The 26,876-nt window shown below is 42.9% G+C and overlaps 1 protein-coding gene across 1 annotated transcript in view; it reads left to right on the top strand.

The window, feature by feature from the left end:
- Window positions 1–26,876, top strand: part of Piezo2 (piezo type mechanosensitive ion channel component 2) — a 285,223-nt gene that overhangs the window by 185,607 nt on the left and 72,740 nt on the right. Inside the window, exons 9-17 of the mRNA XM_075971116.1 lie at window positions 1,262–1,381; window positions 4,051–4,189; window positions 6,869–7,017; window positions 9,622–9,852; window positions 12,082–12,205; window positions 13,856–14,151; window positions 15,558–15,706; window positions 17,606–17,779; window positions 26,475–26,689. Coding sequence (XP_075827231.1) covers window positions 1,262–1,381; window positions 4,051–4,189; window positions 6,869–7,017; window positions 9,622–9,852; window positions 12,082–12,205; window positions 13,856–14,151; window positions 15,558–15,706; window positions 17,606–17,779; window positions 26,475–26,689 — 1,597 coding nt within the window. The remainder of the gene's footprint in view (window positions 1–1,261; window positions 1,382–4,050; window positions 4,190–6,868; window positions 7,018–9,621; window positions 9,853–12,081; window positions 12,206–13,855; window positions 14,152–15,557; window positions 15,707–17,605; window positions 17,780–26,474; window positions 26,690–26,876) is intronic.

Here is a 26,876-nt window from a genome sequence, read left to right on the forward strand (position 1 = left end):
CCATCAAATGTGAGCTCTGAGGTGAAAGTCTGCCAAACCTGTAAGAAAGGGGTGGGCAGGAAAAGGAAGAGGAGGAGAGCGTATCAGGAGGTAAATATCCAAAGGATGTTCCCCGTCGCACAATGGGGTTGCTTTCCAATGAAGTCATCCTAACTTGAAAATACTCTGGTCACGAATGCGTTTAAAATGCACCTGGCCTGCTGTCAGCCACAGCCTAACATGGACTACTCAGACCACAGAGCCTGAAGTTGCCAAAGTCATATATTGCAAAGACTGCATTATAATGTTGCATCATTTCTTATAGCACAGGGAGTGTTAAAAGTGATCAACAGTACAGGTGCATGCATGTTCACCTCTAGCTGCAAGTTATTGTAAGTCAAAGTACCTTTCTTACTGGATGCGTTATCACTTACGATCATTGTGAAGTGAAAAATGACTAGGTTGGCTCACCACAAGTTGGGACTACGTATATGTGGCTGGCCTCTGTCCCCTGGGAAGTAGGATGCTTCCTTAGGTGCTCTGCTGCACTCTGGACCCCACGATTGGGCAGTGAGCTCAAATCCACACCTTCCACTCCATTATGAGTTACACAGCAATTCCCTCTTTACAGGAACACCTTTGTTGGAAAGCCCCCCACAGCAATTCCCTCTTTACAAGAACACCTTTGCTGGAAAGCCCCCCACAGCAATTCCCTCTTTACAGGAACACCTTTGCTGGAAAGCCTCCCTAGTCTGCTCAATCCTTCTGCTCCCATTACTCTGTGAGAGCTCCAGACGAATCAGTCTTTACTAAATAATGAACTGGACATGTGGCATGTGTCTGTGATCCTAGCACTCTGGAGGCTGAGTCATGGGAATTGTGAGTTTAAGGCCAATCTGAGCTAGAGAGCAAACGCCTGGGTTGAAAAACGTTTTAATGAGAGATTCACTCGTGAGTGGCTTACACCCTTAACTGTGTACTCTTTTCGAAGTGCTTGCCCTAAGAACCAGCTGCATTGCTGCTTTATGGCGCAGTTTAGAATACACATGGGGAAGCCATGGGTATTTCAGGTCTGTAGCATTCGAAGCTTTAGCAGAATCAGACAACAATCCATAGTGATGGTCATAAGAAAGACATGACAGTGTTCTGCCATCACTTGTAGGAGAGTATTGATCAAAATCCCATCTACATCATACGCTCACTCTGAATACACGAGGCAAAGGGCAGGGGTCTGTGGATCTGCCTTGAGAAGCAGAGCCGCTCCCATGATTCTGTGTTTCAGGTGCAGGATGAGATGGCAAAGGAAGACGAGGGCACCCTGGACTGCAGCTCTACTCAGAACACAGCAGAGAGGAGGCGGAGCCTGTGGTATGCCACCCAGTACCCAACAGATGAGAGAAAAGTAAGGCACAGAGCAAGAGCGCTCGACTTCCATTTAGTTTTCTGCATCTGTGTTCTGTTGTTGAATGTGGGGTTCAATACCAGCGGTCAGCTCACATTGCTTCTGACTTACAGACATAATATGTCTTAGGCAGCTATTTCCAAAACCCTCTGTCAAAGCCAAACCTGGAGCTTCTAAAGGAAGTAGTGGCCCATCAGACTCCAGAAGAGAACAATTTTATTTATCCATCCCTTAGACTGAAATACATTAATCCTAAAAAGAAATCCTGATGTTTTTTAAAAAAAATTAAAATACTTAAAACAAAGTAAGTAAATAAACTGTTAGCGCTGAGAAATGGTAACTTATACTACAGTGGAGTTGTCCTGTGTGTCAAGTAGTTGGCCATCGTGGTAACTCCATAACCATCTGGGGAAGGCCCAGCCTCTGCCTGCATGTGGTTATAGGCCTCTTGGTTTTTTTTAGGCACTGGCAGGGCAAGTGTGTTGGTTCACATAACTCCTGTAATGTGTAAGTTATATGTAATATATCACTAGCACCAGTCAGCTTGAATTCTGGCTGGCACTAGACCAAATTAAGAGCCTGTTTGCAAAGTCATCAAGATAAATATTCTTGTTCTGGATGGGCCTCTCAAGTTATTCCCAGAATTTTAGAGAACCCAGAAGGAGACTCCAGTACATTCAATGGCAGACAAGTTTCTTCAAGGCACACAGCCCTGCTCTCATTGATGGTGTCTTGTGAGGAAGGACAGCACCATCGGGCAGATGGGATGCTTCCACAGGGGTGGTGGAATGCAACGTGGCTCAGGTGTGGTGCGCCGTGGGACAGGCATCATGCCTGAGATACCTAAGGGGTTGCCCTTGTCTCCCTGGTGTTATCATGCCTATTTCACCAAATAGTAAGAGAGAATAGCTAGACCCTGTGTAAACTAAGTCCCATGGTGTTCTGAGGGTCCCAAGACCCTGTCAAGGGAGAAAAGCAGCACATGCCTGTGTTCATTTTCTTTGATAGTAACTTTGAATTACATGCCTTTTAAACATTCTGCATGACAGAGCAGGACTTCTGAATAGCATGCCATGTACAAAATCTGGGCAAAGTCCTGCTGAGAAGTAGAGTGTTCTAGAATCATGGTAGGTCAAGGATCACTGTTTCCATAAAAGTGTTTATAATCTCACAGCTTATGATGGCTTGTTTGCATAACTGAACATCAGAGTTGGGAAATGGTTACTATAAGCAATGACATCCAGATCAGTGGTCTGTTGTGTTTTGCATGGCCCTTCTAACATACTAGCGTCCTGCTAGTGAGAGGTTGGGTTTCCATCTAAAAACACGTACAAATGAAAATATGCTTTCAACTGCTTTTAGCTTACCAATTAACACGCTGTCCCGCCTTGCCTTTTGCAGCTTTTATCCATGACCCAAGATGACTACAAACCATCTGATGTTAGTATATCCTTAGAATTGTCATTTATGCTTATGTAAGTGACTTCGAAGTGGCAAGTGGAGTTAGAGCCTTTAATTATATTTGAGCTACCTGTAAATTTCCATAAACTTTTCCATTTTTTTTCCAAAAACCATATCGGATTTATTACTCTAAAAATTCTGATGCATGTGATGATGATAGACTGATTATAATATACAAAACATATTTATACTTCAAAAAAGCCCTATTTGGAGCATTGTTGTTTTGTGTGTATGCATGTGTGTGCATGCATATATGTACCTGTTTGTGTATATGGGAGTGCACACATATGTGTAGGTGCATATGTGTGTGTCGGTAAGTAAATGTGCATGTGTGTGTATGAGTATGAAAGCCAGAAGACAACCTTGGGTACCATTTCCCTATGAGAAGCTGTTGTTTTCTAAAGCAGTGTCTCTCACTGACCTGGACCTTTCTTTAGTCTCTGCCAACTGGTCAGTGAGCTTTTTTGTCTCCCTAGCTCTGACACTACAAGGACATTCTACCGTGCCTGGCTTTCTTTGCATAGATTGTGGAATCAAATGCAGGTCCCTGTTCTTCACAAGCAGGCATCGTACTGACCAAGTTATCATCCCTAACCCTATTGACCTGCCTGTCTTTAAGACATCCCCATCCATAGTTGCGCTAATTATTACATAAACGGGAGGTATTGCCTATCTGTATATTTATACTTATCTCAAATACATAATCTAGAGAAATGGGAGGAAAAGAATGCCCAAGTATTTGCACTTAATGTACCGTAGCCTTGCAGCTGGAATGTCTCACCCGAGACCTGAAGAACATTTGCTTAGCCCTCTGCAAAGCGAGTGGGGTCTGGAACAAGACAAGGGTGGAGACCTGGGGAAGGTATGGAGGACCACATTGCCAGATGGCTTGAAGACTGCCATAGAGAGAGTAGACCCCCCCGTCAGGGAGGGCTCCACAAGCCCCTTACAGAAGTTTGCATTATAGCGAGGTCACAGACTGTCCCATGGTTTTTGGCAGAAGGGCAGAAAGATTGGGGATGCATTTTACTCTGACTAGTCTGTGGAGCACACAGGGTCCATCTTGATAAAAATATTTGGAGATTTATTAAATGGTTCAGCCTCTAATCAGCTTTTCATCCTGGGTTATGCATGGAGGAAGGCAGAGGAGTGACGGCAGAGAGGCCAGACAGTAATCACTGCTGTCCTCTTTCCTGCTCCTCCTGCAGGGCTTGCTGGTGACGGTGAACGGCAACCCTGTGGACTACCACACCATCCACCCCAGCCTGCCCCTAGAGAATGGTCCTGCCAAGACTGACCTGTATACTACTCCCCAGTACCGATGGGAGCCCTCGGAGGAGTCCTCAGGTAACAGCCTCGCTCAGCGCTAGGCTCCACTCTGTCATTCATAACATTGCTGCCACTTCCTGTTGTTTCCTGTGTAATTTGGTTTCTCTGCTTTCCTGCAGCCTCTGTTTTTAAGCAGAGAGATGGCCATCCATGACCTGTAACATTAAGCCTGTTCTCTGAGTGCTCTGCTTATACCAGCATGCTTTGATTCACGTTTGACTCTTGCACACGAAATTAGTGGCAGGAGGGATGGGGGACCTTGAAAAATAAAATGTGAGAAGAAAAAGATTTCGAGCCTGCTAACTTTTGTGAAATAAGTTCTTGCTGTGCAGCCCTGCCTGGCCTGCAAAGAGATGGGGCTGGCTTCAGACTTGCAGTAATTCCCTTGCCTGCGTTTCCCAAGTGCTGTGATTGCAAACATGAGCAGCTTCACCTGGCAACATGTTAACTTTTTATGCCATTCAACCGATGTGTAAGTGTTTTATACACACACACACACACACACACCTACATACATACGTGTGTGTGTGTGTGTGTTTGTATGTTTATCTATCCGTATGCTGGTTTTTCTATTAGCTAATACGAAGGCAGAAAGTTTTTCTAGTTAATCTTTTAGAAATTTTTTTTAAAGAGGATGCTTTTCTAACTGCACTAAAAATAATAGAAGGGTGGACGGTTTACCCCCACCGCTGGTGAAGGGAGCCATAGCTTAAAACAGAGAGCCTCAGAACATTGGCACGGTACCTAGTAACAGACACTTTTAAGGTAGGGGGCAGAGGAAGGGGACAAAAATTGCTGGCAGCAGTGAGAGGAAGGAGAAAAGAGGGGAAACAACCCTTCTTATTATCCACCAGCGCAGTGGTAAGAGGCCATTCAGAGACAAACCCTGCTCTTTTGGCCACAGATGCTCTCCCTAGCAACCCAGACAAAGTGTCGTGGAACTTTATGCTGAAACCCGGGCAGCAGAATATCTCTAGACTGCAGAGAAGAACTTTTAAATCCAAACCATACAGTATTCAGGACTGGAGATACCTGGTCAGAATCGGAGTCTCTCGAGGGATACAAACTCAGGTTCAGGAGCATGTGACTGACCTTAGGAAGGACCACACCAGGGGAGGGGCCGACACTGAAGGTTAGACCTGTGAAGGTCCAGTCAGAGAAGTGACTGCCGTCCATGCCACATACTCATTCACACACACACACATACACACACACATGCACACACACATATATACACGCACACCATACCGAGGTCTTAGCATGCTGGTAAATCTCAGATCCATTTGATTTTGCTTTTATTGCTGGGCATGATTCATGAATTTGACTTTAAACCTTAGTCTCATCCAGCTGTAATGTTGCAGAATTTAAAGACACTGGATTACTGCACCCAAAGCCTGACTGCAGCCCATGCAGAAGAAACTGAGCAATCACTGTTCTATGAATGGTTTGTTCTGCCTCACGTGGTGTAGCTGTTATACCTTATTAAAAGTTAAAAGGAGCATCTTGCTGATGTAGATCAATATCCAGTACTACACAGTCTCTCTGGGTCAGGTATCTGGTGTCACAAGGCCAGATCCGCTGGCTTAAGGTCCATCATCTGGATCCTCTTGCTTAAGGTCCATCATCTGGTCTGGTCATTCTTAAGGCTAAGGCTATCTTCTCATCTTGACTGGGCTTGACTGGGGCAGAATCTTCCTCTAATCCTGAGAGCTGCTGCTGACCTGAGACATGCCAACTGATGGCCAGCTGGACATATCATATCCTAACTGCCTCGGTCCTTCCATTGGGAAGTTTACAACACGGTAGCTGGTTTCTCTCTAAAAGCAAGACAGTGGTTGGTCGAGTGGTTGGAAGATTCCAGAAATAAAAGCCATGTTCCTTTCAAACTGAATCTGGTTGGGCTGAGAATGTAGCTCAGTGGCAGACATTTGCCTAGCTTACATTGGGCCTTAGGTCCATTCCCCAACATCAAAACAAACAAACAAAACAGAAAACCTGAATCCTGGAAGTGACAGTCCATCTCTTCTAGGGAGTTCTATTCAAGGGGCAGGATAGACAGTCAAGAATACCAGAGGATGGAATCTGAGGTCATCTTAGAGGGATCTCTCTCTACATCCTTCGGTGGAACTTTCCTTCTCGGCACTGCGGGGCCCTGATCTCCATTAAGCAAAACTCATTGCATCTGTTTCTCTTCTAGAGGCCGTATCAGTTGGAAACACTTCCTAGCTCAGAAGACTCTGGCCAAACCACACACATGATGTAGTGTGGAGGTTTGGTGTAGTGACATTGTGACAGATGTCAACTGTAAACAGAGACTGCTTTTCACTTCCCAGCCACCCCAACCTGAATAATCACACAAAACCTATGTTAATGGCAACACTGTTTGGCCAGTGGCTCAAGCATATTCCTAGCTAGCTCTTATATCTTAACCCATTTCTATTATTTTATATTGTACCATGATGCTCATGGTTTGTTACCCCTTGCTTCTTGGGCAGCTACATGGCGTCTGTTTGACTCCACCTTCTTTCCTCCTTTATCTCTGCTGGATTTTCCACCTTGCTATATTCTGCACTGCCATAGGCTACAGCAACTTTTTAATTAACCAATAGTAATAAAACATATTCATAGCCTACAGAGAGGACCTCACATCAGTCAACTACATGCATACATAGTCATATGAAGTGTTTGTCTATCTAGAAAAGAAAGAGGAAGATGAGGACAAGAAAGAAGGCTCCGAGGGGGAAGGGAGCCAGGAGGAAAAGAGGAGCGTGAGAATTCATGCCATGGTCACAGTGTTCCAGTTCATCATGAAACAAAGTTACATCTGTGCCCTCATCGCTATGATGGTAAGTACTTCAGTGGCCTACCAGGCACAGTAGGTACAGACCCCAAGCCTCTCGCCAGGGTAGGGGCATCAGTCTCCCCTAAACCATGACAGATATTTCGGGATATATTAATTTTTTGTGGGATCTTTTTATGTTGTAGATTTCAAAATTATATCATCTTCACTTATCTTCTTTTCAAATGTTAATATGTTTGTCTCAAATTAGCTTATCAGGTTCAACTGGCTCCTGTTTTACAAACTTAAGAGGGCAGAGGGGGTAGTGTTTTAGAAGCTATTAAGGGTATTTAAGGCTGATGTGAGCTGCTTTTATTTCTCTCATAGAAGGGAGTTGCCACACGATTTGGTGAAAATTTGTCCATTATTTGCTATGATCACATTCTTACTAGGACAAGCACCCAGCCATCATAGTTCCCAAGAACTCCTTTCCATTTATGCATACCTCAGCTCACCCCACCCTAAAATCTCCACCTCCACCTCCAGCTTCAAAGTGGAAGATAAAAGATGCTCTAACGCCCTCCTTCCCTTAAAACAACTGTCTTACAAGAGAGGATGTGTTTTAAGAAGCATATTATCCTTATTTAAAGTGTAATTCCTCCAAATCCTGTGGTCAGTGGTGAGAGTCTGTATTACTGATGGTGGCAAGAGTTGTCAGGGTGGGGGGCAGAGAGGGAACAGAGAGAGAAAGAGAGAGAAAGAGGGGGGGGTTGGGGCATGGCTCCAGGTGTGGGTAGACCACAGGCAGAAAGATTGATTGCTCTAGCCTGCCTGGGATGCAGAGTGGAAGACCCCGAGTAGAGAGAGATGGTAGCAGTGCTGGGGAGAAAGTTCACTGGCAGAAGGCTGCCCCAGTTCCTAGACACTTTAGTCAGATACCCAGTTTAGGTACTTCCTACATGAACTTGCGTGTAAGTCAGTATCAAATTCTAGCAAGGATACTGCCACATGTGGCTGGAAGGAATTAAAAAAAAACAAAAAACAAAAACAACAACAATTCTTCTAAATTAAAGATGTTCGTGGAATATTCCCACTATATTGAATAAATATGGAGAGAGTGGACAACTTTGTCTTGTTCCTGATTTTAAGGGAATTTCTTTGAGTTTTCTCTCCACTTAATTTGATGTTGGCAGTTGGCTTGCTGCATATTGCTTTTTTTTTTATCTTTAGCTATGTCCTTCGTATCCCTGATCTTTCCAAGACTTTTATCATGAAGGGGTGTTGGATTTTGTCAAAGGCTTTTTCAACATCTAATGAGAGGATCATGTCATTTTATTCATTTTGTTTATATGGTGGATTACTCTTCAACTGGACTTTGGGAGCTCAGTCCAGTGCTCCAATGCGGGTCTCTGCCTCTGTTTCCATCAGCTGCTGGATGAAGGTTCTATGGTGATATTTAAGAGAGTCATCAGTCTAACTACAGGGCAAGGCCAGTTCTGGCACCCTCTCCTCTATTGCTTAGGGTCTTAGCTGGGGTCATCCTTGTAGATTCCTGGGAATTTCTATAGAGCCAGGTTTCTTACTAGCCCCATAATGGTTCCCTCAATCAAAATATCTCTTTTTTGTTCTCCTTCTCTGTCCTTCCTCCATCTCGACTAGAGAAATACTGTTTCTAAAGAATAATGTCATGAAAATAATCCAGACAGTAGTAGCCATCATACTAAAATAACTTAAATAAAAACAGGTTTTATCCCTAATTTATTCTAAACAATAAAATAACATTCACTTATAAAGCAATTTGTGCTTTATTTCAAATTGTTGAGAGGAGATGCGTGTCCTGTTTGGGCTTCATTTCTGTTCATTCTTGTCTGGCTTCCAGAGTCAAAACAAACTGTTAATACTTCCAGGGCTAGAGGATTATTTTGCTAATTCCTGGTGTTTAGGAATTGGCTTGACTTCAGTTAGCCTTAGCCATATCCAGAACACCTTTCAAAGGGCCTTTTCATGAAAGAGTGCAGAGTGAGAGAGTCCGGAATCAGGCGGCAGGTTTCCGGGCATTGATAATATTCACGAGTCTGATTGGCAGTTGCTCTGCCAGCTGGCACTGAGATAACACCCCTAAATCTGTGAGAACTTTGTGGCAACAAGAAAAACACATCATTTGCCCATAGGATCTCACCACGATTTTGACCTTATAGGACAAAAACTGAGGTCAGTCTTTGTCAACTTGCCCCTGCTGTTCACTGTTTAGATACCTAACATGCAGTTTTCTTCAAGTAAAATGTCTAGTTTCTATAATGTATGCCTACTTAACATGAATGTTTAATCTCAACTTCAGGTCCTCAGAATTCCCATTTCTCACCCACTCGTTTATGAACATTCAATTACCAACTCTACGTTACTGGGGAAAGTAAAGTTGCTTTCATACCGCAAAGTAGGGTAAAGATGAAGAGATTTGGGCTAAAAGGACTTTGACTGCCCTAAGAGAAGCACAAGGTTAATGTCATATTCAGCCTTCTCTCCACCTCTCCTCCCTTCCCTGTGCCACAGGCTGGGATCTCTCTACTCTCCCTTCATCTAAATGCCACTACCTTTTCTGTGTAGAGAACTTTGAACTCCCCATAGTTTGTTGTATACTGACAGCTGTCCTTTGTCCCCCATGGCTCTGCAGGCCTGGAGCATCACCTACCACAGCTGGCTGACGTTCGTGCTGTTGATTTGGTCATGCACCCTTTGGATGATACGCAACAGGAGGAAATACGCCATGATCAGCTCGCCTTTCATGGTTGTCTATGCAAACCTGCTGCTGGTATTGCAGTACATCTGGAGTTTTGAACTTCCCGAAATTAAGAAGGTCCCAGGATTTCTAGAAAAGAAAGAGCCAGGGGAGCTTGCTTCAAAGGTAAATGAATGAAGAGACAGGAAAGAAAGATCAGCAATAGTGATCATAGTCACCGCAAACAAATTTTCACAAAAGTAGCCTCTAAATGATTTGGGAATAAAAATCGGGGAGATCCAGACACCTTTCATTTTATTCAGAACTGGAAAATAGCCCCAATGATCTCCCCATTATCCTACCATCTCTGGTCCTGTTTTGCTTTTCATTTTGTGACTGGGCCCTACCATTGCCCAGTCTGGGCTGAACTCACTCAGGAGGGCAGACAAGGCTTGAACTGACAATCCCTCTTCAACCTCCTGCGTGGCTGGGAGCAAAAGCCCATGTAGTGTGGCTGGCACAGCATGGATGACCACATGCTTTTAGTTTTGACTTAGAAATGACAGCCTTTCTATTAAACGGTTATAGTCGTTATGCATATCAGTGCAGCTCAGCATCTCCCAAGTTTATTAGTATATTTAGTAATTTACTAATTAGTTAATTAGCATCAGCTGTTCTTCTCCCAGTTTCTCCTGCATCGGTAGATGTGGAAATAGGATGATACAATGTGAAATCGAAAATGCAACATAAACTATTCGGAGAAATTAGAGAATTGTTTGACAGGTTAGTAGTTTGTAAAATTCACCTTCTTTGCATATGCCACTAGAGGTAATGATTGATTGTGGATGATGTTTCCCTATTTATGGTCTATGAGCATTCTAGCAGCAGAAATGATAACACTTGCATTTTGTGGTCTTTGTCATCCTGACTTCACCTGCAGTAAGAACTTGCAATCATTTCACTGCTTTTATATTTTCTTGAATCATTTTAATGGTTTTGATTTCAGAACATTAAATATCATAGCTTACTACTATCTGTTTTATCCACAAAGTCCAAACATGCATTCCCTGCATGTTGATGACATTAAGACAATAAAAAACAATCATCACATATATTAAATAAACTTCAAATTGTTTTCATCACTAGACATATAGGAAACTACTTATCTTCAAAAGCCACAGTCATATAATGTGAAACAGTCTCTTCCTGGAAGCTACCGTTTACGGTGTCCAGGCATCAGGTATCCCCCATACATTTATTTAGTGACTAGGCTAAGCAGAAGATGGGTCCTCAGAGCAGACTGAATGCCAAGGCCAGACATGGTGGCAAATGTCTAATCCCAGCACTTGGAAGGCAGAGACAGGTGGATCTCTGTGAGTTTGAGGCTAACCTGGTCTACAAAGCAAGTACCAGGATAGCCAGAGCTGTTTCACAGAGAAACCCTTTCTTAAAAAAAAAGAAAAGAAAAGAAAAGAAAAGAAAGAAAGAAAGAAAGAAAGAAAGAAAGAAAGAAAGAAAGGTGAATGCCATGGCCCTCTATTTAACAGATCATGAAAATTTCATTCATCAGAGCAGTATGCATTACGTAATTCTCTCTACTTAAATGTCCACATTATGTAGGTAAGCACAGACAAAAAGTAAACTAATCATTGGCTAAAACTGATATATGAAATAAGGGAATGACAGAAATTGTACTGCTTTGGGAGGCAATGAAAAGACGTCAAAATAGATTGCAGTAATGGTTGTGCGACCTTGGAAGTGGACTGAAACCCACTAAGCAGACAGATCTCAGAAGATTCTTGGACTCTTCTCCAGAGCCTCGTGCATCCTAAGTATCTAGCCTACCTATATACCACAGTCTTTGGAACGTATTCTCTTGAAATGAGTAAGTTGTGTGGTATGTGAATTGTAATAACACTATTACCAAATCCAAAAATGTCCCTAGCTATGAGCTAGGCAGCATATTCTCTGAATCGGGACTTTTTCCCCTGCCACAAGAGAATATCAACATAGACATGTGTCAGCTTAGAATTCTTTCTCAGGCACTGAAAAGATGAACAGGAATAACAAGCTGGCATGACATGAAAAACTCTTTTCCATATCTGTGCAATCTTCCAAATAAGGAATCCCGAAGAGTCAAAGGAGTGTCATACAAGACACACGAACTCTCTCAGGGCCTGGCTGTCAGGAGGAAGTCCGTCTCTGACACTGACCTTGCAGGAGTCTAGTTGCTGGTGTTGGTTTCCTGTTCACTTGAAATTGTTCATCTTCCTGGTGCCTTGAACAGTGCTCCACATGATCATAGCATGTGAGTGACGCTCATGTGCAGAAAGACATGTGCACTGTGCCCTTGCAGCCACAGGGAGAATGCACTGCCGACATTGCTGAGCCCCCACCTCCTGATTTTGATTTCAGATTCTTTTCACCATCACATTTTGGCTGCTTCTGAGGCAGCACCTCACAGAGCAAAAGGCCCTTCAGGAAAAAGAAGCGCTTCTGTCTGAAGTCAAAATTGGAAGTCAAGAACTTGAGGAGAGAGGTAAGTGTGGGACTGGGCTGATGGGGGAAGTGGCTGCTCTTCTAGAGGGCACAGGTTCGATTCCCAGCACCATGGGGTAGCTCACAAACATGGCAACTCCAGCTCCAGGAGACTGAATGCTTCGTCTGACCTCTGTAGACAGAAGGAAACGTTTAGAGCGCAGGCGTGGGCCCAGAGGAAGTACGTGTGTTGTTTGACTTTCAAAGAGGCGACTCCCAATGGAAGACAACACTAAATATCAGAGAAAATTTCTCTGAAGACATACTTCTAGTGAGAATTGGAACCAATAAATTAACTTAAATCTTTGGATTTAAATGCTTGGCTTTTTAAAGATAGGAAAAAAAAGAAGCAGATGCAGGGAACAAGGGAGGGGTAGTGATTTACTGACGTGTCTTTAGCTTTAGTCTTTCTGTACAGATAGACAAGTCAATGAGAACTTGCTTTCTAATTCCCCAGGCAGGTAAATAAGTATGTTTATTATTTATAAAATGGGTTAGATAATATTAAAGAGGTATGGGGACTGGGAAGATGGCTCAGTGGTTAAAAATACATTCGGCTTGTGCAGAGGATGTGGGTTCAATTCCCAGCGCCCACATTAGGCAACGCTCTTGGGGATCTGCTGCCCTCTTCTGGCCTCTACCAGCATCTGCTTTCATGCACACATATCCTCTTCTGTCATACTCAAAACTAATTAAAAAATAAACTAATTTTTTTAAAGAAGAAGTTAAGTAGCACCATGTGAAGTTAAGTAGCGTCAGTACTTAGAGAAGCTGGGCTGGCAACCCTAATGCAGTAAACCACACACACACACACACACACACACACACACACACACACACAACAGCACAGACCAGCGAATATTGTTTGTTTAGTTGTTATTAAACCCAACTTTGATTCTTATTTCAGAAACAGTACTCTCTAAGATTTGAACGTGGCCTATCTGAGTTTAATGTCTATTCATTGCAATGATTAACTCCTCAGTTTTAGTAAAGAATGGTTAATTTAGCATAAACAATCTAACCCCCAATTCAGTTTTACTCCCCTCACTCTGGGAAACCACTGGTTTCTTGAATAAATTATTCAAATGTAGGTAGCTTTAAAAAGATAGTGAAGGTAACTTTGACACAATTTCCTAGATAGCAGCATAGTTTAAATGAGGATGAAATTTTCCTATCATACCAAGCTGTTAAATTATTTTAGGCTTATCTTAATAATAATTACAATTTAAATTTGAAGTAAATTGTATTTGGCCTTAACTCTTATGCTTTTAGCTAGTGGAGTCTTTGGGTTAAGACAGCTAGCATCGGTTGCATTCTTACCCTGCTTTTGTTGCTGTCTGTTGTCATGAAACAAATAGAATCAGAAATGGCCTTATAGTGTGATGTTGACTATTGTTACACTTCATCTTTCCACTGTCGGACCCTCGATATACTGAAAATGTCAAAAGCGCTACAGAGAGATTAGCATGCAATACTCTTTTCTGTACTCCATTTTAGGAAAGTTATAAAAACTATCAATTAGTTGTCTTATATTTTAGAGCCATCTAAAGTCATTTAATAACTCAGAAAACACATGCTTCCATGACCCCATACACCACCCGGAGGCAAAGCATGGCTGTAGCCAGGACTAAAGGCATGGTCTTCTGTTTAGACGATGAGGAACTCCAAGATATACAAGTGGAAGGAGAGGCCCCAGAGAAGGCAGAAGGGGAAGAGGAAATAAAGGAAGAACGGCATGAGCTAAAGAAGGAAGAGGAGGAGGAAGTGGAAGAAGATGATGACCAGGACATCATGAAGGTGCTAGGCAATCTGGTGGTGGCCCTGTTCACTAAATACTGGATCTACGTGTGTGGGGGCATGTTCTTTTTCGTCAGCTTTGAGGGGAAAATCGTCATGTACAAAATCATCTACATGGTGCTGTTCCTGTTCTGTGTGGCCTTGTACCAGGTAGGTAAACATTATGTGCCCAAGGTTTTAGTTCTCACATGTGATCTGTGAGTAGAGATGAGTTCTCTCTTAAAGATAACCATATTCTAGAAAATGATGACACTCAGAATCCTGAAGTCAAGAATGACTTAGAATCAATGGATTCTCTCACTTTTTAAAAAATTTCTATTTGATCAGTGTTCATAGCCTTTGTCCCACAGCAATATATTTAAAATAATCTTTTAGGTATTTAAGTATATCAATCCTTTGTTCTGTAGCTGATAGTTCAAACCCTTGAGTAATATTTATTAACTTTATGGAAGAGAACTAGCAGAAAAAATAATGTACCAATATTTAAAAAATAAATCAAAGTCTATACATCTTAATGAACTTCCATGCAGTGGAAACAGCCTTTCTGAAGTGAGGTTACACATCTGCTATCGGGTGTCATCTTCTGCACTTAAAAGTGAAAAAACTCATGGCAGAGATAAACTAGAACTAGTTTAGACCTTTTTAATTTAAATTCTTTAAAACGTAAAAATAAAAATTTATAAGTTTTCCAAAATGTATTGATTTGAAAACTGATCTTTGTAATTAGATATTTTTAACATTTAATAATTTAAGAGCAATGTGTGATTAATCTTAAGTAATTAAGGATTCTCCAGTTTTCTCATATTGCAGGTTTAAGGATCAGGAAATGGTTTGTGCATGTTTGTGTGTGTGTGTGTGTGTGAGAGAGAGAGAGGGGGGGGGTTGGTAGCATAAACTAATAATATTCAAATGAGTTGACCTCTTCACAGATTTTGTTTGACCTGATTTGAGAAGGGAGCCCAATGACACAGGCTAGAGTAACTACAGTATTCTTTCAGGCATCCAACAGAATACCTGACAATCACCATAGCAAGACTTCTTTAGATATGATAATGAGAGTTTGAAAATGTTCTCAGCAGAAATTGATGAACTCTTGAATACCTCTAAGATATTCAAGAAGAAGGAAGAAATGTCCTCCAATGAGTATTTCACATTTTTGCTCATTAAATACGTTATAGAATTTCAAAATAAGTGCAGTTTACTGTAAACAACAAAAAACATCTCATGGCTGCCATCACTTGGTCTCCTAGAGATGAGATGTGCTGAGAGGCTTCTGGATACTGTCTTGGACCTCTGTGAAGAAGCTGGAACCAGCAACTTATACAAAGACACAGATAGCTATGGCTAGTTCAGCTGCAGTTCTAACGCCTAGCAACACAACTAAACTGCCAAAAGAACCTTAGAAAAGCTAAAACTAAAATAGACTTCACTTCAAAGATTCCTATATGTGTTCCATGCCCTTGCTTAATTAAGCCAGATGCCTATATGAGCCTTTTTCCCCCAATTATTTTTCTGTATTATTTTGTTTCCTTTACTTTCCATTGTCTGATTTGCAGGTTCACTATGAATGGTGGAGGAAAATTCTGAAATACTTCTGGATGTCGGTGGTCATTTATACCATGCTGGTGCTCATCTTTATATACACTTACCAGTTTGAAAACTTCCCAGGCCTGTGGCAAAACATGACCGGCTTAAAGAAAGAAAAGTAAGGGGCTCCGTGCCTGGGATGGGATGGAACGGGAAGGGGGCACACATGAGGACGCACCCAGTGCACATTGTTCCTGAAAACTCGGTGCACAATTTTAGGAAAACGTGAAGGTCTGTAAGGTCTTCAAAGGCAAGTTAGAGAGCCCCCTTCTCCTGTCTTCCCTCTGTCAAAGTCTGAGCTTGAAATGTAAGTGAAGGGTCCATGATTGGCTGGCCGGCAAAAGATTTTTCAGCCCCCTTTTAATGAAAGATGATTTTTAGTCATCAGTCCCGTGGGAAACACAGCTGCCTTGTAAAATGCCATGCCTTCTGCTCCCCGGATCAGTGCATAGTTTTCCAGCCTATGGGAGGCTCATGAGTGCACTTGCCTCTTCACCGTGTCTAGGCTTAGACTCTTTGGTACCACAGGAAAAGGCATTCCTGCTGGGCTGCTGCCCCAGAGTGACATGATTGCACGCGACTGCAGGCAACAGATCAGTCTTTCTGATCTTCTCCTACAAATCCCTGGGATTAGTTTAGAAATCCAGCTATAGCTGGGTCTTGATCTGAAAATACGGAGGTGTCAAGAGATGTGTGTGATTTGACAAGTGCAACCACACGGATTCATTATAGATGCTTGTTGAATCCTTGACCTGTGCTGGGGATACAATAGGAAACAACAAAGGGAATTGAAGCCTGGGAAGCCAAAATAATCAATCTACTATGATGCGTGTAAGTGCATTAAAACATGCATTAATCTGTGAAGGAAACCCTAGGCTTCTGGAGGGCTACAGGAGAAGTAAATGGCATGGTGGTCTCACAATTCTTTGGTGAGGGGTCCTTTAAATTCTACCTAGTGCGCAGAAGCCAAACTGTTCTGAGAAAACTGGGATTTTTGTTTGAGTCTAGGATGTGGGAGAGCATCCTAGGCAGAAAGTAGAGTAGATGCAAAGGCCCGAAGGCAGGATAGAAATGGTTGTGGGTACAGAAGGGATGAAGGAAAGTTCCCATTTGAGAGCAAGAAGACAGCAAGAGAGGTGAGAGGGTACAACAGAAGTCCAGGCCATGGTACAGTAAGCAGTTTGTATTTTATTCTTGCTGGAATTTTCTTCAAATCTTGGAAGCTTCCTTAGGAATGTGACTTGTGGAAAACAGAAACAAAGTCACATTGCATGCACTTAGCAACTGTCCTGTGAGAAAGACAGGATCCTCCTCAGACTGAGGAGAAGGATAATGGTTGTGTGTACGCTGGTGGGGGGAGTGGTCCATAGGCACTTAGGGGGTGAAACAAGCCTGCAGGAGTGTACTAGGAACCGGAGATGCTTTCAGATGACTAAACTTCGCACGAGGCAGACGTCTGCCCCATTGAGTGGTTCAGGAGAGACCAGAGTTGAGAATGGCTTTGCCAAGGAAAAGAGGGAAGCCAAGGCCGATACTGGAACCACTGCTTTCCAGTAGGAATATGGGTCTGGTTGCACGGGAGGTCATGCTGCTGTTAGTCAGCATTTTCGTTTTGGCAACAGAAAGGTGGGTAAGTTCATGGGGGGATGATGAGGTCAGCCAAGAAGAGCACAAGAAAAGGTACCCCAACTGAAGCAAATGGATTCCAGTTGCTATGTACAGTACAAAGAAGGAGGTGGGGCTGAAGGAAAAACCAGAGATGTATGATGCGTTGACCCCAAAACCATTAGAAGAGTCCGTGTGTTTGAATACAAAATAAGGGCAGAGATGTGGCTGCTGAATTGATCTACAGGGACTTGTTCCTGACTGCTGTGAAGACAAGCTAGTTGGATCGGTACAAATAGTAGGGAGTAGTTATAAGTGGTCAAGGCAGAGAATGTTGTTGTGGCTTGTGAGAGAGAGGCTGGCCGGAAGTGCCTCAGAAAGGTCCCTGCTTTGGTTCTGTCTTCTTCGACAGGCTTGAGGATCTCGGCCTGAAGCAGTTCACGGTAGCAGAGCTGTTCACACGCATTTTCATCCCCACTTCCTTTCTGCTGGTGTGCATCCTTCACCTCCACTACTTCCATGACCGGTTCCTGGAACTCACAGACCTCAAGTCTATCCCCAGCAAAGAAGACGCCACCATCTACAGGTGAGCAAATCAAAGAAGCGGCGTCTCCTGTCTGCGCTGGTACCCGGCTTCAGTGGGAAGCCAAATCCAGCACTCTCACGTGGACTTTCAACCTTGAACTTCTCACGTGTGTGTGTGTGTGTGTGTGTGTGTGTGTGTGTGGTGTGTGTGTGTGTGTGTGTGTGTGTGTGTGTCCCAGGCAGCAGAGTCACAAGATGCCCTTTGAGAATTTGCCCCATGGGGATAGGGTGGGCCACAGAAACTGTCCCACTTCCTTCTGTGATAGTCAGGACTCGACACTGAGTAGTCATTAGAACTCAAGGGATTTCACAGACAGCTTGATGGAGGGAAATTGATCATCAGTGACACTTGTCAATTATTAGAAAATATTACGACTTGATGTTCTTTGATGTTGCTATGATGCCTACAGCTAAAAACTATTTACTATTGAATTCTGATAACATGCATGCTTAATTTAAGTGTACTCAGCAAATCTTCAAAAGTCATTTTCAAATAATTTAGAAATCAGTTTCAAGCTTGACATGGGTGAGCCCTGCCTGTAATCCCATCACTAGGAAGGTTGACAAAGGAGGAGGTGTAGCCACAAATTCAAGGCCAAACTAGACCTCAAAGTGAATTAAAACAAATAAACAAAAACCAAATTTTAAAAAAAATGGGGGAAGGAAGGATAGAGAACTCTTACATTTGTGAAATTTGACTGTTGATCATTGTTAATGATGACTTAAAATTCTTTTTGTTCCTAAAAAGCCCCCTCTTCCCTTCAACGAGTATTTTCTTCTCTTTAAAATTTCTTCCTGTTTGTAGAGCTTTCTGTTACTGTTGTCCTTATTGCCGTGTGTCTGGGTTGTTTTCTGATATATCGTCAAATAGGATATAGAGAAGAGTAAATTTGTAGAGAAGAGTAAATGTTTTCAGAACCACAGTTTTATGGAAGACAAAAGGCTCAACAAAGCTTCTACCAGACTAGTCACCTACCTGTGCTGGCTGTTTTTTGTCTACCTGACCCAAGTAGAGTCATCAGAGAGGAGGAAGCCTCAATTGAGTAAATGCCTCCATAAGATCAGGCTGCAGGCAAGTCTGGAGGGCGGTTTCTTAATTTGCAATTGATGAGGGAAGGCTTAGGCCATTGTGGGTGGGGCCATCCCAAGTAAGGGGTCCTGGACTCTAAGAAAGCAGTCTGAGAAAACTATGGGGAGCCAGTCAAGCAGCTCCCCTCCTTGGCCTCTGCATCAGCTCCTGCCTCCAGGTTCCTGCCCTGCTTGAGCTCCGGTCCACACTGCTGTCAATGATGAACTCTTACATGGAACGGTGAGGGAAATGAACCCTTTCCTCCCCAAGTTGCTTTTGCTCACAGTGTTTCTTCACAGCAATAGTAACCCTAACTAAGACACCGCCTAAAAAAGATTTAAACTGAGTATGTATGTGAAACTTGAATTTAGCCCAGAGTTCCCTTGAAGGACAAGTGTACTGCCGGGCCTGTTATGCATGTTACTTCCTGTGGCATGTATATGCTGTCTACTTTCTACAACGACAGCAATACAATACTGGCCTGTCAACCAGAAAGAGACAGCAGCCCTAAATGATGCAACCCCTTTGAGATCACCGCTCCCTTTCTTCCTGTTTGTGGCGACTCTTCCAAGAAAACTTAGGAGCATGAGAAAAGGGGAAGTGTTGAAGAGTTGCTTGGGATTTCCCTTTCAGATCTAAAAACAAAATTTGTTTTCTAGTTCCTTACAGAAATTAAATAACCTTGGTGTTATGAAGTTTTCTGTAAGAGCGTTCTAGAAAAGTCACAAAAGTTGAATTTAAATATTTGGTATGTACATCATTTTTTAAAAATTCTCTCTGATTATATTTTTCTTACTGAAATTTTCACCTCCCAGTAAGTTTTTCTCCTGAGTTCTAATCAATGACTACATTTTAGATCCCAATGGTGAGGAAAAATAAGTATGTTCAGAGTTGGAATCGACTTCCCTGCTAGCTTTCTCTTACCTGTTTGCTTTGTTAGTTTTGTGAAAAAACTGGTTGCAGACAGGGAATAATGGGCTCTTATTAAGTTGGTTTCAGCAGTATTGTTTCCATTGACGTCCTGTTGACCTTGTGCTATCTTGTACAACTCTGGAGTGTGTGTGTGTGTGTGTGTGTTTGTGTGCGCACACGTGTGTGTGCATGAGCATATGCAGTGTAAGCAAAGAGCACTTGCAGATGAAGTAGAATTTGCTGTGTTTATCCTTTCAGAAATTATAGTTAGAATTACAAAAAAATTTATATGCATGCATAAGAAAAACTTATAATTTCTCAGTAGGCAATCTCAGAAATATCATTTTACTTACCAACCAATAATACATGACAGAGCACTAATACACATTATGTAATAATAATTTTCTAAGAGCCACTTAAATTACTTATCATTGCAAATTATTATTTATGTTAGAAAATATTAAATACATTTTAGCTTAAGTTTTAAAGACTGTAAAGAAAAGAGATTGGCTTAGAATATTTTTAAATCTGAAAAAGGAGCAAAAGCTGATCCTTCGGATTCTAGTTTTGTCTTTGGTAATGTGTATCTTTAAAGTGAAGCATGGGTACTCTTTAATAAAGTCTGTGAGATGGGAGGGAGGCGGCAGAAGGGGAATGTGGTCATTGGGCATTTTTCCTGGGTGCATCTGACTTCACGATGCTCCTGAATCTTGCTGCCTAGACTTTTCTTCGAGACACAGGATCTGTGTGGATGATGAAACACTCGCCTAACGCCTAAGGGGCAGGCTCCTCCACGGCCTCTGTCTAACTGTCTCCTCTTTCTCTCCCACCTGTCTCCCCTTGTGCTCCCATCTCATCGCGCAGCCATGCCAAGGTCAATGGTCGCGTGTATCTAATAATAAATAGGTGGGTATGCTGATGTCTTCTCTCTTCTTTTTAGTTAAAAAAATATTTTCTCATATGTTAAACCTTTTGCCGCTTTATGAATTGAAAGTGGTGTCCTCAGTGGACGGTGACCTCAGGTATGCTCACGGATGCACTTCGCAAGCCAAGCCATTTTGGTGGTCGTGCCAAATGGTGCTGTACAGTGGAGGTGGCCCAGAGTCTTCAGCTGGCGCTCAGTATTTGGTCTGGGTCCCGACTTCTACAGCCCATTGCTTTTGTTCTCTGTTCAAGCCTTCCCTGAGAGGTTGACACCTCACTGATCATAAAATCGAGAGCTCAGCTCAAGAACTGCCTCCTCCACACAATCCCAACAATGCCAACATCCTGCTGGCACCTGTCTGCCCACCCTCCAGTCTCCTGCGGCAGTTTCTCAGGCTTTCCTTCCAGAACCCTGCTTGTCTTAGCTCCCTTGGCTAGAGGTGTAAGCTCCTCGGGTCTGGATGCCCTGTGCTGTACACAGAAGATGCCGCATCGCTGAACCCTTAGCCCTACTCATTAGTTGAAGAAAATGGCCACGGTGATGTGTGGTTTTTAACAAATCAATTTCCAAATACAATTCTACGAGAAATATCAAACTATTAAAGAAGGGTTTTTTTTTCCATCCATAGAATTCACAGTGTGTCCCCACACCACAGGAAATACAAACTAAGCATTGTTTTCCCTTACAATGAGTGTCACTTGAGCAAATAGAAATAAACATTGTACAAGGACTGTCTGGCATCTGCTGGAAGCCAGCATGAGAGACAATTCCAGCTCGGAAAATCCTAGCTGCTGACTAGAGAAGGATTCACTCTAGTTGGGGACCTTTACCAGCTACTTAATTCCCGTGTCCAGTCAAAAAATAAGTGTCTGCTTGCTGTTTTTCATAAAGCATACATCACTTATCTTCATAGAAGATATGTATCAATATCAGACTCACCCTTAATAATTAAAATGTTCAAATATTCCAGCTTTACCACCACCTTCTTTCAGTGAAATCTCTCATCCGTGGAGAAAGTCAGAAGAAAGGCTAATATACCCCCAGAGGAAACATTAATCAAATACACTTGACTCTCATTTCAAAACACGTTATCTTTAAAGTGTGTCTGAATTTTAGTTGAACCTCTTACCCAATTCGAATGACAGGATGAGCCCTTCATCACATATATTTTAGGTCCAGTGTTATTTTATAAGGAGAAAAATGTGGTTAGAAAAATGAGTTCGTAGATTTGAAAAAAGAGATACACACACACACACACACACACACACACACACATATATATATAGAATATGTACATATAGAATACCAGATAGATATTACATTCCCCAAAATATGTGGTAAAAGAAGGTAGCATGCACTGGGCCACTTGGAAAAGATATAGAATAATTTTATTAAATTGTGGAAAAATTGACAAATTATAAGTCGAATATTTTCTCAGGAATGAAGTCATTCATTACATGATGTAGAAGCAGAAATGTACAACCTCTCTGAATTCTATGCAGAGAACTCAGTGCCATACATGTAAGATGGGACACATACATGTACGATGTGATGCTAAATTCACAGATCAGCTATTTCTGTCTTCCTGACGTTGTACTGGGTCTGTATAATATTGTGAACCCTGCAGATGTACAGTGTGCCTCCTTCCCGAACGTCAGGTGCTTCTTATCCCTGCAAGAGGGGCGAGCGTGATGTGTATTTCACACACTTAGGATAGTTCATAGAATTTAGACTAAGGGATTTTACAATGGCCAGTTTCCATTTTCTTTAATGGAAGCTAGCTTAATACGCAGCTTCTCAGAGCCTAGTCTTAGTACTGAGTTAAACCTCTGTGGCTTTCACATCACACAATTTGGTTCATTGCGGAGAGTGTCTCCGGTGCACAGAATGCCCTCACTAACAGTCATTGAGTTGTGGTGTGAAAACGCACAAAGCAGAGGAGGTAATTGGAGCAGGACAAGATTGCTGCCTGCCAGAGGAGTCCCCAGAATACACACTAAGAATAAAAACTGGCAAAACAGGTGGAGCGGGATATACACAGCCCTTAAAGGAAAGAGCTGGGTTAATAAATAAAAAGAAAAGTCATCTGCCTTGTTGTGGTGTGAAGGGTATAAAGATTTTTATTCCAAAATTAATAGTGAGGAGCCCACAGCTCAGAGTGTAAATCTCACAACCCCTTTACGCTCACACACACACACACACACACACACACACACACACACACGCACGCACACGCACGCACGCACACACGCACACGTGCACACGCACACACACGCACACTCACACACGCACACTCACATACACACACGCACACGCACAGACGGATGAATGGCAACAAGGATACAAGAACAACTGGGAAAAAGAAAGAAAGAAAAAGTAAAGAAGTGAAATGAGCTTTTTGTGAAGACAGATGTGTGAAGTGGTGTGATGTCAGGAGGCAGGAGGAAGACTCCCCAGAGTCATCCCACATCTGTCTGGTGTCCCAGGTAAAAGCCTGTCCTCTGGGTAGTAAAACACTCTGTGAAACTGGTAAAGAAGGACAAGCGTTATGAGCTCTGCAGCCTGAAGTCTCAGGGACTGTCTCCCTGGGGTGGCCTTCTCTGGCTCGAAGGGACATCAGCTTTTCTGGAGACCAATCCAGCTGCTGGTGTAGCAGAGGTCAGTCAGTTCCTCCAGCCCTGGGCCCTGACTTTGCAGTGACTGAGAGCTCTGCACAGAGCCGTGAAAAAGCATAAAGAACAAACCCTGGGCATCTTCCATGAGAAGGGTTTTCTTCAATGTGCAGATGGGCAGGCAGCAGAATCATCACCCATGTTTAGCATCTTCTCCACTGCCCTTCGGTGAGAGGACCCTTGCACATGCTGAACCCTGATTTTCACGAGGATGAATTTATAATGCGGGCGACCACACCCAAGCATGAAAATCTCTCCTTAGAAGATGGGGGCTTTGCCTTAAAGTTTTCCTGCATAACTCCTCCTGATGTGAGTCATCACAGAAACCATCCTAACTTTCAAAATATTCTATGAAGTAGACCCAGCAGTTTCCATCCTACAGTTAAGCAGGCTGAGGCTAAGGAGGCAGGCCCACTAATTCGCCAAGCCATGTAGGTAGAGACTTTCTACTAGGAGGTTCTGTCCCAGGCTTTCTGATGCTGAACACAGGCCTTTGGCATTCTTCTTGATTATATTCTCAAAAATCAGTATGATAAAGATAAAAATGAGAGATCTGAAAAATGATTTTAAAATAGGATGCTCCAACCAACTGTACATTTAACATATTTTCATTATGTGTGTTTCATGGGCACACGTTTTCCTCAATATATAGTGAAAGAAAACAGTCAACGAAAACCTCAGAGGGTTACCAAGCTCCAGTGTGTGTCTCTTCCCTTTTCCTTTTTTGTTACCCATCCTAAGACATAAAGTGGCATGCTTCAGACACTACCTGGATGTCCGTCCCCCTGTTGTCCCTCATGAATTAAATCAGAGTGCAGCAAACATGAGTGGCGGAGCCCAGAGCTCTTCTGCTCTCAACTTTGTCTGGCCCAGAGCACTTGTGAACAAGTGTCTGGAAATCAGTATAGAGCTATTTCCAAAAGCTCCAGTTCCGAATCTGGCTCTACTGCCTTCATTTAACTGGTGTTCTCAGTATGACCTAGCTGTGACAAGCAGTTTGGGGGGATCTTTACTGAAGACATTTCACCATGACTAGAAACAGTCTCATGACTAGGAGTCTCATTCTACAAATAGCAGGGATTATTAGAGAGTTATCTTGTCCCTTCAAAGTTTATACCATCTTTAAAATGTAATCCGAGATGACCAGTTCTGTAGGATAAATGACCGAAGTCTTTGTCCTCATGACAGATACCCTCCTACGTATACAGTGGAGGCCCGCAGCAGTTCCAGAGTACGTGCGTGCTGGTGACTCTGACACCAGATTGCTGCTGCATCCAAATGCATCTCACACAGAGCCCTGCCAGATTGGCCCGCAGATGTTATTAATATGAAGGCACAGCATTGCCATCAGAAAGGAGCGTGATTGTTGCAGTTTTAAAACTAATCAGCTTCCCAGCAATTGAGAATATGAGTTAGCTAATTTAAGTCATGGGTAGGATGTCAGCTTAACCCTATCCCCAGCCATATTCCCATCCATCCCCAGCCACGCCCCCAAGCCGAGCCACACCCCTAGGCTGAACTCTTCCTCAGACACTTTTTCTTCCTTAAATTAGCGGTTTGCTCCTGGCATGTTGTAATCTACCTGCTTGACCCCTGTCAAGGAGAATGTCTTTCTATGGCCAAGGACAATGCAGACTCAAGCCAGCATTACCTTCAAACCATAGATGAGTTTTTAATGTGCTGTCGATGAAGATAGCTTAGAATTTATCCAAGCAAATCTACTTATTTGATATAAAATTAACTAAATTTTAGAAAAGTTAAATAATTTTCTGAGATTCTACAATCCTGTTTGTAAAATAGTATTGTCTATTCTGTCATAACCAGGTTGAAACAAATAGAATAATTATTACAAATGGAAGAAATGATTAGCATTTCCAGAATACGTGTTCATAAAATGCTCTAATTATCTACAGAGTCTTTTATAACATTCACCTAAATAAGAATAAAGAGCTTCCCATTTTTTTAAGCAATTAGGAAATTAGGCACATGGTACATGCCCACAGTCCCAGACACTTGGGTAGCTCAGGGAGGATTGCTTGGCCTGGGAGTTTCGAGGGCAGCCTGAGCAACACAATATTTTGTCTCAAAACTACGGTGTGGGACGAAGCTCTCACTTGTGCTGTCTGCTGGGACGTAAGGTGTGGGACCAGGCTGCTGTCAGGGCCGTAAATCCCCACCCGCTGCATTCTCGCTCTGGCTCTGGCTCCTCCAGAATCCCCTGCAGCTTCCAGTCCACAGCGCACATCAGTGGTCCCCAGACGAGATGTGATGCAGATGCCTTTACCACTCCCGGAAGTGCGTGGCTCTCCTCGCAAATGCTTAGCCGCTGGTAGCATGAGATTAGCCAATGCCAAGGCTGGCTGAGAGCGTACATTATTTAATCATCTGAAAAAGCCTTAGGTAACCGGTGAATGACGTGATTCCTGCAAGGTGGTTTGAAACCTTGCTAACAGAGCATGATGCCTTTCGACTGGGGAGTCTCTAAATCCTCTCCCCTATGAACCAATCGTTCTGTCCACTCAGATCAGCTGCTGAGCCTCGACTCCTAGGGAAAGCCCACTACGGGTACCATTCTGGAATGCACTTGGCATTAGGTCATCCCCGCACCTGGCATACCCCTATGTGATAGTGGATGATATATGGCATGATATGTGATCTCTGACCTCCTTATAATTCCTCTGTTCTCACCTCCTTCTCTTTCCTTTCTATCTCAATTACTTTGAGCAGCCTCAAGAAAAAATTACCAATCCACCAGAATGAGTAAGTCCCCCTGTGAAGCCATGAAATGCTTGCTCTTCATGACGCCATTTCATGCTTCTACATCCTAAATTCTGACCATTTTTTTCCTCCAGGAAAAAATGTCAAGTTTAGGTGCTAATAGCTCTCCTTCCTGACCAATCACTACCACCTGAATAAGAAAACCTAACAAAGCTAAGTTGACAGTTTGTGTTTAGAAAGAACTTAAACAAACCTACAAAACACGATGAGACGCTAATGCCCATGGCACAAGGTCTTTGTACACGTACCAATTTGCCTTGGTTTGGCCTCCATTATTGCCCCTTGACTGCAGCCTCCTGGCTTGCTTTCCCCTCCTCACTCGGTTGCTCTCTGCCCACAGATTGGCCCACCCTGAAGGAAGCCTCCCAGATTTAGCCATTATGAATATGACCACCAGCCTGGAGAAGCCTGAGGGGCAGAAAGTGGTGGAGCCTGGGGCGGAGAGGCCAGAAGAATGTGCCAAGAAGGCAGAGAAGGGTGAGCCGGGGAAAGACAGCGACGAGTCTGAAGAGGAGGAAGAGGAGGAAGAGGAATCGGAGGAGGAAGAAACCTCAGGTAACCAGCTTCTCTCCTCACCTGCCTTTGGCAGCATAATGACAGAGTGACTTTCTCTAAGCAACTGTCTGTGATTTCGTCTAATAAAAGTTGAAGAATAGTCTTGGTTGCTATCGTGATAATATTCATATCCCAATTACTGCAATGATTTCCCTTTAGTCTAACTGAAATGGAGGAAGGTAGATGC

This window comes from Microtus pennsylvanicus, chromosome 4 (genome assembly GCF_037038515.1).
Source record: "Microtus pennsylvanicus isolate mMicPen1 chromosome 4, mMicPen1.hap1, whole genome shotgun sequence".
In the NCBI taxonomy this organism is placed as follows: domain Eukaryota; kingdom Metazoa; phylum Chordata; class Mammalia; order Rodentia; family Cricetidae; genus Microtus; species Microtus pennsylvanicus.